The following is a 16,688-nucleotide window of genomic DNA, read 5'->3' on the forward strand; positions in this document are numbered from 1 at the left end:
AGTCCCGCCTCCCGGCCCCAGTTCACGACCCCGCCCTCCATTCACCCTTCCCGTCGCCCCCGCCACGCCCTCCTCCCTCGAGTGCCCCGCCCTCCTCCCGCCTTTGCCCCCGGCCCCGCCCTCCCCGTGGCAAATTCCCCCCCAACGCCGCCGCGCTTCTGCGCACGCGTGACCCCTCCCGCGCGCGGCACCTGGGAGGATTGGACCCCTCCTCTATGGGGCGGCGGCCGTTACCGGTTGGCGCGAGCTAGTCAGCGGGCGTGCGTCCCGCCCAGCGCTTCTAGGGCGGGTGCTCAGACCAGGAGAGCTAGTAGCGAGGCAGTGACGCCGCCGAGAGCCAGCCAATGGGCAGCGGGCGGGTCGGCCCTGGCGGTTCGAACGCTCAGGCAGGGAAAGGGCGGGAGGGGAGAGCCAGCAGTCTGTGGGAGGGCGCGCCAGCCCCGCCTCTGGGCTCGGGTTCCCACCTTCCCTTATCCACCAGAGACTTCCCGCGTGGGGCTGGGGTGGCCGGCGGCAAACTAATGACGGTGGTTGGCTAGTGGGCACATCTCCTAGATGCGGACAACCCGGGAGGGTATGGGAGCCTCAGGCCACCTAGACTCCCGGGGATGGCCTAATGGGGAGAAAAGCTGAAGCCCTTGCCCTGCAGAGCACAAATACTTGGCAGAGTGGACAGTTCCCATTTCTACAGATTTGGGCAATCGCTAATAAAACCGTTATTAAAAGACGAAAAAAAAAACAAAAACAAAACAAAAAAAAACTGTTCTTTATTTGATAGACCCAGGTCATACGGCACCCCTTCCCCCCACCCCCCAATAAAGCATCCCTCAGCTGCCCCATCCCCATCCCTAAACACACACACAGGATCTGGATCAGTCTTCATTTCCTGTTAGCCTGGGCCGTACCAATAACACACTGGTTCACCTGCGGACAGGGGGTTTAGACAAGATAAAAACGTTTTCAGAGTAGCCAAAAGTACAGTTTTTCTCCAAGATCACCTCCCACTCCCAATATTAGGGCCGCCCTCAGAAAATACTGAAACCAAGGGCTCTGAAGGCAGGTACAGGCCTCAGTTATGGTTAGTTCTATGCCCATTGACCACACAAAGTCAAAGAGTAGGTGAAAAGGCTTGAGAAGGATGGAAGCCACACACAGGAGCAGAGAGAGATGGAGTGTCCATTTCCAGCAATTTCGTGGCCCAGAGACCCCAAGCCCTCCTAATAAGCTAGATAAAACATGAACAACACTCATTTAGGAATCAAGGCTCCTCAGAAAAATGATCCCAAGTCTAGGGCAGGATTTGTAAAAAGTGAATCTAGAATAAAGACTACTTGGGTCCTGTCTAAAGGGCACAGGAGCCAACTTAAAGGAGCTCCCACTGGGCAAAGATGGAGCAATTTGAGCATCAGAAAGAATAATGACTACAAAGGATAGATATCAATACATAAGCATCTGTAAAATGATACTCCCCCACCCCCCATAAAAACTCACTTGGTTACCTTTGGAAGTTGCCAAGATATCAACTTCTAACACTAGAAATCGATAAAGAATCTAGCATGTATCCTGCATTTCCTGTATGTGCAGAATTTCAGAGTAACCAAATAATACATGGTAAAGGAAAGTACTTTCTAGAAGAAATGTGACTACTACGTGTAGAATGGGAAAGTTAAACTCCCTAATGAAATAGAAGATCTAGGTATGAACATTGATAAAATCACTAGGTGAAATCACTAGGTCAACAGGGTATTTTCAAATGGATAGATCAAGTTATTAACACCCAAATCCAATGATTGGTTTTTATTTCATTAAAAGTAGAACAATTAGGTATTTAGGTGCCTCCTGCCTCAACAAAAAGTTTACTGCACCATTTAAGTTTTCTTGTCAGGAAATGTGAGACTGATTCAAATTTAATCAAAGCCCCTAAATCTACTAGAGAACAAAAATTATGGAAGAAGGAAGCAACCAGCCAAAATCCAGATTTGGTATATTCTACCAGACAAATGACCCTATTTCTTCAACAAATAAGTATCATAAAAGGTCGTGAGATTCTTACAGATTAAAATAAATTTAAGAGACAATCCAACAAAAAGAAATGAGTGGCCCTTGCTTTGATCCCAATTAGAATAAACCTAATATATAAAAGACATTTGAGACAATCAGGTGAAATTTAACAACGTAAATTGGGTATTAGAGGATAGTAAAGAGTTTATGCTTTGGCTGTTAATGATGTTGACAGAACTTTAATCAAACTTGCAAGACAGCAAAGGAAATCCTGATCAAAGCAGAAGACCAGGGCAAGGTGCCAAAGGACCTGACTACTCCCATGGGAGCAACCAATGTCCACTGGGGTAAGCCCGAGTACAGCAGAAGGGCACGCCTGACCAGAGATCCTGAATAAAGCCAGAACCCTCAGGAAGGGAATAGCCAGAGAAAAAACTACCCTCCAGAGACCAACAGTATGGAAACCTTCTGACTTAACTCTAGTGCAGGGAGCATAAATATCCTAGAGAATTCATGGCACGGCCCTCCTTCCACCTAATGTTTAAGTGTGTTTTGGGGCCTGAATTCACACTATTTGGAATGGTCTGAAAAAAATGTCTATTTTGGTCCAGAAAATCCCATTTCCAGGAATCTCTCCCTAGATAGTCAGATATAACTGGGGTGCCTAGGTGGCTCAGTCAGTTAGGTGTCTGACTCTTGATTTCAGCTCAGGTCATGATCTCACAGTTCATTGGTTCAAGCCTGGGGTCGGGCTCTGCGTAATAGTGAGAAGCTTGCTTGGGATTCTTTCTCTCCCTCTTTCTTTGCCTCTCCCCTGTTCATACTTTCTCTCTCAAAATAAATAAATAAACATTAAAAAAAAAAAAAAAAAAAAGATAGTCAGGAGCGCCTGGTGGCTCAGTCAGTTAAGCGTTTGACTTCGGCTCCAGTCATGATCTCACTGTTTGTGGGTTTGAACCCCGCATCAGGCTCTGTGCTGACAGCGCAGAGCCTGGAGCCTGCTTCAGATTCTATGTCTTCCTCTCTCTCTGCCCCTCCCCTGCTCATGTTCTGTCTCTCTCTCTCTCTCAAAAATAAACATTAAAAAAAAAAAAAAAAAGATGGTCAGGTACAACTAAATAAATACAAGATGACATATGTACAAGGTTAGTCAACATGGCCTTGTTTGTAACAGAAATAAAGTGGAAACAATCCAAGTGTCCAGTAGAGGGAACTGGTGGATAAACTTTGGTGCAGCCACACAACGGAGTCCTAGGCAGACATAAAAATAATGGAATGATCTCTGTGTACTAGTGGGGACTAATCTTGGGGCTGTCTTGATAAGCAAAACAAAGTACAGAACTATATATATATATGCATATATATATATATACACACACACACACACACACATATAGATACATATATATACACACACATATGTATATGAGAGAGATCTTTTATATAAAAAAGAATAAGCACATGCATATTGCCTATATTTGCAAAAAGAAACACTGAAAGGATAAGTAAAATGATAAATGAGAAAAATGATAGGGCAGGTAGGGAGAAAGGGGTAGACAGGGGTGGTGGTAAAACTTCATTTGTTGTATATAGCTTTTATATAGTTTTGACCTTTTAACTACCTATTTAAAAAAAATTTTTTTTTCAACGTTTATTTTATTTTTGGGACAGAGAGAGAGACAGAGCATGAACGGAGGAGGGCCAGAGAGAGAGGGAGACACAGAATGGGAAACAGGCTCCAGGCTCTGAGCCATCAGCCCAGAGCCTGACGCGGGGCTCGAACTCACGGACCGCGAGATCGTGACCTGGCTGAAGTCGGACGCTTAACCGACTGTGCCACCCAGGCGCCCCTTAACTACCTATTTTTAAAAATTAAAAAACCCAAAAGCCAATAGTTAAAAATGAATCTAGAGAGGTAGTGCCCCGGATGCCTGACAAATGCAAATCCTTTCCAGATGAATGTGCCCTTGGCCTAAAGGACTGAAGGGTCAGAATGGAGAAGCCTACAACCACCCAGGGGTCCTGACAGGGCCTGGGCTTGGTGGTAACTGCACCTTGGAGGCAAAGCGTAGGGAGTTGAGGGACTCGGACACGTTCTCTTCCAGAGGGGAAATGTTCACAAACATGAGCCTGTGGAGAGAAGAGAGGGGGCCGAACCCCAGCATCAGTGGCTGAGTAGAGCCTGGGCCAGGTTTCCATTTTCCTGCCCCTGACCCCAGCATCACAGTCTCCACCCAATGCCCCCTCCTTTCTAAATCTTATTTTAGGTAATCTCTACACCCAACATGGGGCTCAAACTCACGACCCCAAGATCAAGAGTCACATGCTCCTCTGACTGATCCAGCCAGGCACCCCTCCACCCAACCTCTTCTATCCGTCTGTCCCTTTCACTCACATCTTAGCGCTGCCACCCAGAGAGTTCTGCAGCAGGTAGGTGAGCTTGCTGTTCCGGTAAGGCACATGGGACTCCTTGAGAGTTGAGGGGGATAGGTGATTAGGATAGGACAGGGTTCAGCATGACCAGCCCCAAACCATCCCAGGTCCCACCTGCCAACATCCCCATGCCCACCTTGTTGCTCAAGGCCATGATGACCAGCCCCAGGGTAGACAGGCTGCTGTTAATGGCTTGGGTTTCCCGAAGGCGTTCCCGCTCCCCAGGGCCAAGGGTTAAGCCGGGGTCTAGCCGCTCACTCCCAGCCAGGTCCACAAGGCTGAGGGGGGCCCCACATTGCAGGCCTCGCCCAGCGTGCTCCCCAGAGATCTGCAGCTGGAACACACTGTGACTGCGTGATGATCGCTCATTCTGGGCTGTGCGGGCCACAGCCCGGTTCTGGTGGGCCAGATGGAGCAGGGCCTCCACCTGGGGATGGGGAACAGCAAGGGGCAAAAGCAGGCAGGGAGTCAACGCATAGCTATTATCAGTAGCAATTAACAAGAGTCAGCACCTGCCCTCTTGAAGCTTCCCTTCCAGCCAGTGAAGAGACAAAATAAATAAAATGCACAAAATAGCTGAGATACTAAGGAGCAAAACAAAACAGAATAAGGAGTATGTGAAAGTAGGGTGAGAGTTGCAATTTTAAAATTTTTTTTTTTTCAACGTTTATTTATTTTTGGGACAGAGAGAGACGGAGCATGAACGGGGGAGGGGCAGAGAGAGAGGGAGACACAGAATCGGAAACAGGCTCCAGGCTCTGAGCCATCAGCCCAGAGCCCGACGCGGGGCTCGAACTCACAGACCGCGAGATCGTGACCTGGCTGAAGTCGGACGCTTAACCGACTGCGCAACCCAGGCGCCCCGAGAGTTGCAATTTTAGACACAACGGCCAGGAACAGCTTCAGTACCTTAAACTCCTAAGGCAGCGAGGGAGCAAGCCACTCTGGGAGAGGAACATTCAGGCAAAGGCCCTGCTACAAGAACGTGACTAGCAGGCTAAAGAACAGCCAGGAGGCCAGCATGGCCAGAGTGAACTGGGCAAGAGGAGTAGTAGGAGCTGAGGCCTGAGATGCAGTGGGCCGGGGCCGGAGAACACCCTGGCACACGCGTCACTCCACTCCCTAGTTCTGTACAACGGACAGATCTACCTTCCAGCCCGCCAGCCAATGCTGATGTGGCGACCCATCCGCACAACGTACCCTCCCCTCAGCCTTCGACTTTCTCCTGCTCCCTCCTGCATCCACCTGCATCTGATGCCACCGGATCCATTCCTCCCCGTTTTCCAGTCCCAGGGCCCATCAGTCCTTACCTCTTTCTCACAGGAGACAGGAACATATCGGGCATTGGTGACAGTAAGCTCCTCGCTTCCTGGCCCTGCCCGGCGAATCTCACACTCGCCGCCCTGGCCCTTCCGGGTCCCGGTGGCCAGCAGGTCTCGGACAGTCTCATTATAGATCTCTACATAGCTTGCCACAAAGCTGTAGGTCCAGCCCTGGCTGCCCAGCTCCTGGGCCACGGAGAAGAGATGCCGCAGGGCCCGAGGGATCAGCCCCTCCACCTGGGGGTCTCCCCCAGGCCCACCCTCCATCGTGAAGGTCTTGCCACTGCCTGTCTGGCCGTAGGCAAAGATGCATACTGGGTAGCCATCCAGGGCTGACTGGACAAGCATGGCAATCTCCTCAAACACTTCGTCCTGTCCACTCCCTGGTGGGAAGACCCGGTCAAAGGAGAAGTCATGGCGGGTGGGGGGGGCCGGCGCCCCACTCAGGGTCCCACGACGCTCGTCAGATCGGGAGAGGCTGAGGCGGGTTGGAGGATCAGAGGGCCCACCAGGGCCAGAGGGAAACAGGAGGAAGCCAGGGGGTGGGGTGGGCTCCCCTGGAAGGACAGGGCGGACCCGGCAGAACACACGGATATTGCCTTTGAGTTCCTGTAGCTGGTTGTGTAATCGCCGGCGCTCCATCTCTAGCCCATGGAGACGTTCTCCTTGCTCCACTAGTAAGGCCGCCTGGGTTGTAGCCTCCTGGCGCAGAGACGCCACCTCTGCTTGGCTGCCTGACAGAGCTGCTTCTGACGCCTGTAGCCTCCTCTGTCCAGAACGGAACAGACACAGAGGGTGAGACACAACAAGGAAGAAGGACAAGTCATGATGAGGTGGGGGGTGGAGGTAGGGTGGTCCCTGTCCCCAAGGACTTCAGTCTGGTAAAGAAAGAGGGAAGAAAATAGGAATCATGGTACTAGAATAGGGAGTGCTGTGGGAAGAGCCAGAAGGGGCATAAGGACAATGACATCTAAGCTGACACCCAAAAGTACAGGAGTAAACCCAGGAAAAGATGGAGAACAGAAAGAACATTCTGCAGCGAGGGAAGTATATATGCAAAATGGCCTGAAGAGAAGATTGAGGCATCGGAGAAACTGCAAGGAATTCAATCTAGTTGGTGCTCACCAAGGAGTCAAATGGACATGAGAAGAGGAAGAGAGAATGCCATGGAGATTTGGTTTTATTTTTTTATTAAAAAAATTTTTTTAAATGTTTATTTATGTTTGAGAGAGAGAGACAGGCAGAGTGTGAGAGAGGGAGGGGCAGAGAGAGGGAGAAACAGAACTTGAAGCAGGCTCCAGGCTCTGAGCTGTCAGCACAGAACGCAATGCGGGGCTTGAACTCACGAACCATGAGATCATGACCTGAGCCAAAGTCAGACGCTTAACTGACTGAGCCACCCAGGTGCCCCGGAGATTTGGTTTTAAATGTTTATTTATTTTGGGGGCACCTGGGTGGCTCAGTCAGTTAAGCGTCCGACTTTGTCTCAGGTCGTGATCTCGCGGTCCGTGGGGTTGAGCCCTGCGTCAGGCTCTGTGCTGACATCTCAGAGCCTGGAGCCTGCTTTGGGTTCTGTGTCTCCCTCTCTCTCTGCCCCTCCCCAACTCACACTGTGTGTGTGTGTGTGTGTGTGTGTGTGTGTGTGTGTGTGTGTCTCAAAAATAAACATAAAAAGAAACTTTTTTAAATGTTTAGTTTTGAGAGAGAGGAAGAGAGAGAGGCAGAGAGAGAGGGACAAAGGATCTGAAGCGGGCTCTGCGCTGACAGCAGAAAGCCTGATGCAGGGCTCGAACTCACGAACTGTGAGATCATGTCCTGAGCTGAAGTTGGGCACTCAACTGACTGGGCTACCCAAGCACCCTGACTTTTTAAAAAAAAAATTTTTAAGTTTATTTATTCTTGAGAGAGACAGGGACAGCAGAGTTGGGGGGAGGGGCAGAGAGAGAGGGAGAGAGGGAGAATCCCAAGCAGGCTTAGTGCTGTCAGGGCTTGAACTCCCGAAACTGTGAGATCATGACCTGAGCTGAAACCAAAAGTCGGACACTTAACCGACTCAGCCACCCAGGCACCCCACGATTATTATTATTATTTTAAGTAGGCTTCATGCCCAGCACAGCCCAACGCAGGGCTTGAACTCACGACCCAGAGATCAAGACCTGAGCCGAGATCAAGAGTCAGATGCCTAACCGACTGAGCCACCCAGGCACCCCTGCCATGGAGACTTTTGATCAGGAAAGAAAGAGAGAAAGACAGAGGGGGAGACAGAGGATGAAGGGAGACACAGATCCAGGTGGGAGCTATGAAAGCAAGAAGGACAGGGAGAAGCAGGGCAGAAATAAGACACAGTCAGGGGTGGGCTGGGGTGGAGGTTAGAGGACAGACGTGTACTGCCAAAGAAAGGCAGGCAGGGACCCTAAGCCCAAAGAGACTTCAGGGTAACCCAGAAAGAAGGGTTAGCATTTGGTGAGAAGGTGGTCCTTACCTCCTGCTCCTCCAGCCGGGCGGCCAGTCCCCTTCGCTCCTCCTGCAACCCCAACTGTTCTTTCTGGAGCTCTTGCACCAAGCCCTGCTGTGTGCCCAGCTGCTCTTCTAGCTCCAGGACACGGGCCCTTAGGTTCCCCAATTCCTGTTGGCCCTGCTCGGCCTGGGCCTGCGCCCTGGCCAACTCCCCTTCCAGTGTCCTGCATTCTGCCCCCAGGGACTTGGCCTGTTGTTGGGCCTCCCGGAGCTGGTCCTGTAGCTGTTGGTTCTCCTGGTCCAATGTCTGAGTCCTCTCACGACAGCATTTCAGCTCTGCATTTAGGTCACATAACTGACCCTTTAAGTCCCAGGCCGGACGTTTGGTGGGTTTCCTCCCTCCCAGCATGGGAGCAGCCGCTAACATGGCACAGAAAGGGCAGGGTCAGGGAGGCCTTGGCTTTCTGCCTCTCTTCCCTCCTAGGCTTTAAGGCCTCCACACCTCCTGCTATATCTCTTTCCCCTCCAGACAGGGAGGAGACCAGATGGATGTTTTGGGGTACTCACCATCTCCTCTCTTCCCTGTCCCAGCCCCTCACCTAGTGGTTATGTTTGTCACCTACCTCCAGGCTTCTGGGCAGGAGCAGCAGGGCCTGGTTTCTGATTCTTCAGCGCTAGAGAATTGGGGAGTTAACGTACGGAATCAGCACGGGTGTCCTTTACACACCCTCCCTTTACACACACCCCAAATCTCTTCTCAGCCCCAGCTCTGAAGCACTACTACCTGTGGCAACAGCTGTGGAACATCGGGGTCCCGTCTTCTTGGGAACTTTTGGAGCTATCAGGAGATGGGGGAGAGGAAAAAGAACAACCAGTCTCAGGATGGTGTGAACTCTGGCTGGGCCAGGGGCAGAGGAGTTGCATTTTCTGAGGATTAGAAATAAGACAGCTTCCCTCTTCCCTGAAGTGTGGCCAGCTTCTAAAGGTATCCTTCCCAGGACCAGGAATTACACAATACCCCAAGAAAAAGTTGGACCAAGATAAGCAAAAAAAGAACACGGGGCAGAACCACATGTCAAGTATGCTACCATTTATGTAAAAAATATTGGAGACATGTCCATGATAGAACACCCCTGGAAGGACATACAGTTGCTCCTGGGGAAGGGACCTGGTGGCTGGGGGACAGAGGTAGGAGGGAGACTTTTCACTGTATAATAATGACTTCTGTGCCTTTGGAATTTTGAAACAAGTGAAACATATTACCTATTCAAAATATGCTAAAATTGAAAGAAATCTGAAGAGCACTGGACTTCCGTTCCCTTGGTTTCTGTCCACCCCTAGAGCCCACCTGTGGTCTGGCCTTGTGTCTGTGGCACTGTGGTGAGGGCTGGTGCTCTGGGGCGGGATGTGGCAATTTTGGTCACTGTGTCCAGGCCTCGTGTCCTTTTCTGGAGAAAGACAAGAATGGGGTCCATTTACTCTCCCTGACTGAGTTAGACACACACGCTCTCTGTCCCTCTCTCTCACACACACATACATGTACATGTAAAGCTTTCCAAACCCAGCTTACCTTCTCAGGCTCCAAGGCATCCTCCATCTGGTCAGGCCCCCTCTTAAACCTGGTTCCCGGAAGAGGCAGCCGAGAAGGAGCCTTGACCGGGGGTCTTTTTAGCTGTATGTTCCCCCTCACTTCCAACAAGGGGGACCTCTGTTGGGAAAAGAGAGAAGCTTTAGACAACTCCCTGGAGCCCAAATGTCCCAGGAACTCCCCTTCTTGCCCCCCCCACCCAAACTCTTAACCACCAACAAGCACTGAGTACCTCTTGGGCACAAACTGGGGCCCACAGATTATGTGCCAGCCAAAAGGCAAAGAGAGAAGTGGGACATAATGCGAAAGTGGGAGAAATCTCTAAGGGAAAAGCTGGACAGACGACACTAAACTTCAGCTAACTTTAAGGGTAGTTACTTAAATAAGCAGAAAGACATGGACATTGTTTTCAGAAGGCAAAACCTCAAACACGCACATGATACGGCTGGGAGACCAACGGGCTCTTTGAGCTAGAATGGAGAATCATAAGGGAGAGAGTGGAAGAAAGATAAGGCTGAAGACTAGATGGGAGGAGCAGGTAACATTTTAGAAATTGTTTTAAATACTTCATCTGTATCAGCTTCTTAATCCTTACAGCAGCCCACTGGGAAGTACTATTATTAGCCTCATTTTGCAGATGAGAGAAGGAAGGCACTGAGAGGGAAAATAGCTTGTCTAAGGTCATCAGCCAGTGAAGGGCAGAGCCAGGGTTAGAATCTACACGGTCTGGTTCCGGAGGCCATGTTTTTAACTGCTAGGGCTGTGATGCCAGGCCTAGGGAAGAGTTTAGTCTTTAGCCTTGCATATGTGGAGAACCAGATACAGCTTCTGATTGGGCATGTGAAAAATATACAAAAGAGTCTATTTATAAAAAATAATGAGGTTGACTTGCATGGAGAAGACTCAGAAGTAGCATGACCCAGTTTGGAGACCACCAAAGTCAGGTAAAAGGTGGGGACAGTGGGAAAGAAAGAGAGTGCCTCTCCAAAGCATCTCAATTCAGTGCCTGGGGATTATGTCCACTCCACGGCTACTCCTGTCTAGGGTGACCAACCATTGTGGTTTGCCCAGGACTAAAGGGTTTCGGAGGACACAGAACGTTTCTGTGCTAAACGCAGGTCCTTCCTATGCAAACCCTACTCCTATCCCACGATCAGGAGAACGCCATGTATACAGAACAACTTCTGATCTTCATGAGAGTTAACTTTTATTTACTATTATTTTATTTTATTATTTCATTTCATTTCATCTCATCTCATTTCATTTTTGAAAGCAAGAGACTGAGCGTGAGTGGGGAAGGAGCAGAGAGAGAGGGAGATACAGAATCTGAATCAGGCTCCAGGCTCTGAGCTGTCAGCACAGGGTCCCCGCGGGGCTTGAACCCACAAACCGTGAGATCATGACCTGAGCCAAAGTCGGACACCTAACCGACAGAGCCACCCAGCCACCCCAGAAGAGTTAACTTTTACTTCCAAGGCGTCTTCTCTGTCTTTCAGCTTACTTCATTCACTCGATATTTACTTAGTGCCTGTTATGTGCCAGGAAATGATCTGGGTTTGGGAGTAACCAAACCACCAGATGTGGTCCCTGCCCTCAAAATGCTCATAGAAAATGGTGAAGAGAAGCATTTAAAGAGAGCATTAAAACTTTACTGAGTGCTATCATAAAAAGTGCCCAGTGCCCAGGGGAGGGGATGGGCATATAGTTCAGATGGGGAGAGTGTCAGAGAACACTTCTAAAAAGTCTTTTTAGGCAAAACCTTGAGGATGAGTTGGCCTGATGGCTTGGGCCAAGGACGAGCATCCTAGGCAGAAAGCAAGGAAGGGGGTGCACACAAGGAATGTCAGGTTATTGTGTTCAGCTGACACATGGAGTGTGCACAGAAAGTGGGGAGGTGAAGGCAAGGATTATGGCAGTTGGCATGCCATGATAAGGACGACAAGTGTCTACTGAAGGCAAGAGGGACCCTGATGATTTTTAATCAGGAAACTAATATGACTAGATTTGTACCAGAAAAGCAAGTGAAGCAATGTGAAGAATGAATGGAAGCAGAAGAATGAGGGCTATGACAGGCAGAGAGAATGCATCACTCCTTTCGTCCTTCATTCAACAAGGATTTGTGGCACTCAGATTTACTGCAAGACTGCTCTGTACCAGATGTTGTTTTAGAAGCTGGGGTAAGAGTAATGAACAAAATCCCTGCCCTCCCGGAGCTTACTTTCTAGGGCAGCCTTTCCAAACTGGAGTACAAGATAATTAAGCTCTAAAAAAACGATCCACTTTCTTAATTCTCCCAAGGAAATACACATCTCTCACTATTCCGGATGCAACAGGGAGAAGTTAATCATTAGATGTAAAGAATGCAGTGGGGCAAGAGCTTAATTTTCATATTAAGAGGGGCTGTTTTAGGAGATTAAGGGCTAAAAAGAAATGCATCTGAGAGAGGCCACCCTCTCTTGGGTTCCCCCTCTCTCATGGAAGGTTCTCCTCATTTCTCCAAACTTGAATGGTGGTCTTTCTGTTCTCAGTGGGAATGAAAAGGAGGGGCTGGATTACTGGAAACCAAGTATTGACCTAACTAGGAGCTGGCTTGGCAGTGAGGGAGATGGGGGAAACCGGGTGGACACCAAGATGCCTGTCATGGTTCCAACAACCAAGAGAACAAGAGGAAGGGCTGGTTTTCTTTTGTTTTTTAATTAAGCTTTCATTTAAAAATCATTGCAGACTCAGGGGTGCATGGGTGGCTCAGTTGGTTGAACATCCAACTCTTGATTTCTACTCAGGTCATGATCTCGGGGTTCATGAGACTGAGCCCCACATAGGGCTCTGCGCTGACAGCACGAAGCCTGCTTGGGATTCTCTCTCTCCCTCTCTCTCTGCCCTCCCCACTTGCACTCTGTCCCTCTCTCGAAACAAATAAACATTTAAAAAAATCACTGCAGATTCACATAAAGTTGTAAGAAACATTACGGAGAATGTGATATATTCAAGGATGTTCACAGAGCCAGCCAGGTGCACCTCAATACATTTTTAAAGGAATGAAATTTGATGTCTACCAACAGGGGAATACTTAAATAAACTGATATATCCAAACCACTGGCTTCTATACAAATAAAAAGCCCCCACCCCAAAAAAAGGAGGTGTCATTTTTTGTTCTGTTGCCTACAGAAATGTACGTACACAAAGAACGTTTTTTAATCAATTTAGATTAATCAAATGTATTTTTTTTATTTTATCTTTTTTTAAGTTTATTTTTTTCAGAGAGAGTGTGCACAAGAACAGGGGAGGGGCAGAGAGAGAGAGAGAGGGAGAGAGTGAATTCCAAGCAGACTCTGCACAGTCAGCACAGAGCCTGATGCAGGGCTCAATCCCACCCATTGTGAGATCATGACCTGAGCCAAAATCAAGAGTCGGATGCCCAACAAACAGAGCCACCCAGATGCCCCCAAATGTAGTGTTAAAACCAAAGTTTTCTTTAAGTATTCCAAGGCTACACACTGAATTTTGTTATAACCAATGCCCTTCGTTCTCTCTACACTGCCACAATGGATCTACTAAAGACCTAACTCCCCGGAATTTGTGTGGGCTCTGAAAAATGTATTCAAAGGTTTATTTATTAAGGAAAACTCCAAAGAGTTTAGTGTTTATTTTTCTTCCGTCTATAATATAAAGCCAGGCACAATGACTCCCAACTTTCCACAATGAGAAGCATAAGAGAAATGTTTCCCCTCAACGTGCACATCAGATCCTACTCTCCTCATCTACTAAGAGAGACCCCTACCAATCCTTCCTTTTCTCCTCTACACCATCGACTTTTCACTCCACTGGATCATTCCTACCTGCTACAACACATGCTATTGTTGTAAAGAGTTTCTTGACTCTACTTTCCCTGCTAGTTCTTTCTTTGTTGCCCTTTGCAGCAAAACTCAAAAGTGCTATCTACGTAGCATTCACTATGTCCAGATTCTCTCCTAAACCCATCCCAATCAGGCCTTCACTCTCCCCATTTCACCAGAACCACTCTCCTCAAGGTCACGAGGTCACTCTCCTCATGTTGCTAAGTCAACTCTGCATCTTCCCTTTCCTTGACCCATCAGCAGCATTTGATGCAACTACTCACTCCCTCTTCCTTAATACACTTCCTTCATTTAGCTTCCAGGAGACCATCCTCTTTTGGGTTCCCCGTCTCTCACGGAAGGTTCTCCTCATCTCTACAAACTTTAATGGTGGTCTTTCTATTCTCTATCCACATTCCAGTTCACTCTCATGGCTTTAAATACCATCCATATACTGACCACTCCTAGATTTATATCTCCAGCCCAGACCTTGCAACTGTCTCCTCAGTGTGTCCACTTGAAGTCTAATAAATATGCCAAACTTACATCCAAACTCACCTCCTAACATCCAAGCCCCCTTCAAACTCACTCCTCTTACAGCTTTGTCCATCTTAGTCAATATAATTACATCTTCCAGTTGTTCAAGCCAAAAAACCCCAAGGCCTCCCATTTTATTACATTCCATATCTAATGCCAGCAAAGGATGACAGAATCTGACCATGTGTTACTCTTTCCACTGCTACTACCCTGATCCATGTCACCATTATCTCTCAGGTTATCACTTGCCACTGGTTATCAACTGGGGGTGATTTTACTCCCGACAGGACATTTGGCAATGTCTGGAGACAATTTGTCATTGATTAGGTGGGAGCTGCTACCAACATCTAGTGGGTAGAGGCCAGGAACACTGAGAACATCAGACGATGTACAGGACAGCCCCCACAGTAAAAATGTCAGTAGTACAGAAGTTGAGAAAAGCTGCTGTATTCCTCAGTTCTCCTTGTTTCTATCCTTACCCCCTACCTCTACGCTCAATGTGGCAGCCAGTGACCCTCTTAAAATGTAACACAGATCTTATCTCTGCTTAAAATCATCCAGTGATTTCCCATCTCTCTCAGAGTAAAAGTCAAAGCCCTCACAATGGTTCCTACAAGAAGCAGTGGGGTCAACAATCCCACTCTCCATTATCTGACTTCCCTTCCAACAACTTGCCTCCTCGCTCACTCCATTTTAGCTTTGTTTTACAATTCTTTAGGACTTGGCTCTAGTAGATTTCCTCCGCCTGGATTGCTCTTCCTTCAATATCCACTAGCCTTTGTCCCTCACCTCCTTCAAAGCTTTATTCAAGGCTCACCTTCTTCATAATGGAGCTTACCAAGACCATTCTATTTAATACTCCATCCTGACAGTTGGCCTCCCCTCCTCCCTCTTAATCTGCTCAGATTTTTCCTTTTCTCCATTGAATTTAACACTTTTTTTAGAAGTTTTTTTATCTTTGAGAGAGAGAGCGTGCACGTGCAAAAGTCGGGGAGAGGGGCAGAAAGAGAGAGAGAGAAAATCCCAAGCCCCACATGGGGCTTGATCCCACAAACCATGAGATCATGACCTGAGCCAAAATCAAGAGTCTGGATGCTTAACTGACTGAGCCATCCAGGTGCCCCCAGCACTTATCACTTTCTAAGAGAGTTATATAACTTATGACATATTTCCTGTCTCCCCATAAAATAACAGCTTTCCATAGAACGGCATCTATAGAGATGACAGGGATTTGTCTTGTTTATTGCTGCATCCCAAGTATCTACAACTGGGCATGGTACATAATAGGTGCTCAGTAAATATTCTACGCATACATATGAGAAGGCTTCTACTATTTTTCGCTGTCACATCATACTGCTCTGCTCTTTAGTTGTCAGGACACAAAGAGTATCTCTTCAGGTTGAAACTTGACTCTGGAAAACTCTGAATGTGAAATACTAACAAACAGAGCGTCCAGGGAGGAGCCTTTTTCTGGCACCAAAAGTCAGTACACTCTGGTTGTCACACATCTTTCTCCACTGGACAGGGGAGGCTGCAGATGGTTGTGGGGTGCAGCGGCACTGATAAGAGAAGAAACTAAGTCAACCAGCCTCACGGGGCAGAGATCGCTGTAAACTCTGGGGAAGGAAAGAGAATAAGGAGTCCTTCAGTTCAGATTACCCCATTCCCTCTATCCCCTTTCTACACTCCGAAGCGGCAGCAACCAGGAGAGGACAGGAAAGAACACCAGCAGGGATTTGGCCTCAGGCACCATTTCCCCAGAGGTAAACGGAATCGCAGGACTCTGCCTTCTCAATCACGGACTGCAATCGTCGGTACGAATGGAGAAGTGGGTACCAGTCAGACAATCCTGAGAATTCGAAATGGGAAATCCTGGAGACACGAAAGCGAGGAAAGGTGTTTTGAGACTCCCTGAAATTGGAGGAGGGCAGGCAGACGTGCACTCAGACTTTCTGGGGCTGCTCCCTGCCTTCTCCCTCCCTCACCCCTTTCCAATGCGTGGGGACGCGCGGACCTTCGCCTTCCAAGCCGGCAGGACCAAGGCCGGCCGGGAGCCAGGGGCTCGTCAGCATCGGGGGCAGGAGATCCAAGGCGGCTCTTACTCACCTGCGGCTCCATGTCCAGCACCGTGCCGCACGCGCCAGGGGACCACAATAGAAGAGGACAGGGCGCCGGGACTCCTGGGACCCACGTTCTCTCGCCAGCTCGCGACACAAGGGACGCGAGCTCCGAACTCCAGCGATTACCAGCCTAGCGCCACACCCGCCACTTTTGAATTCCAACCGCCGCTACCCTTCTCACCTCCCTCCGCACTCAGGGGCCAATCGTCGCCGTCGCCACAGCCGACGGCCAATCGCAGCGCCCTCCGCCTCCCGAGGCCACACCCCGCCAAGCCGGCACCTTGTCCTTCCTGCTTCGCCGGCCTGGGGACGCCGCCTGGTTAGTCACGCTTCCGGCTCCACTTCCACCTCTCTTACCCACCCCTCCTCTAGCAGTAGTTCCTCTGGGCTTCCG

General features: G+C 49.0%; 1 protein-coding gene across 1 annotated transcript; it reads right to left on the reverse strand.

Annotated features, from left to right (window-relative positions):
* Window positions 1-816: 816 nt before the first annotated feature.
* Window positions 817-16,417, reverse strand: KIFC1 (kinesin family member C1). The gene is made up of 11 exons (XM_047102915.1): window positions 16,281-16,417; window positions 9,784-9,921; window positions 9,562-9,661; window positions 8,998-9,051; window positions 8,837-8,887; window positions 8,239-8,633; window positions 5,745-6,524; window positions 4,571-4,861; window positions 4,397-4,470; window positions 4,056-4,131; window positions 817-924 (listed from the first exon to the last, which is right to left on the reverse strand). The coding sequence occupies exons 1-11, from the start codon at window positions 16,290-16,292 to the stop codon at window positions 880-882; spliced, it is 2,016 nt and encodes a 671-aa protein (XP_046958871.1). The 5' UTR covers window positions 16,293-16,417; the 3' UTR covers window positions 817-879.
* Window positions 16,418-16,688: the final 271 nt, after the last annotated feature.

This window comes from Lynx rufus, unplaced genomic scaffold, assembly GCF_022079265.1.
Source record: "Lynx rufus isolate CCGP_SWC_20201006 ecotype Redwood Valley unplaced genomic scaffold, mLynRuf1.p SCAF_6, whole genome shotgun sequence".
Lineage (NCBI taxonomy): Eukaryota > Metazoa > Chordata > Mammalia > Carnivora > Felidae > Lynx > Lynx rufus.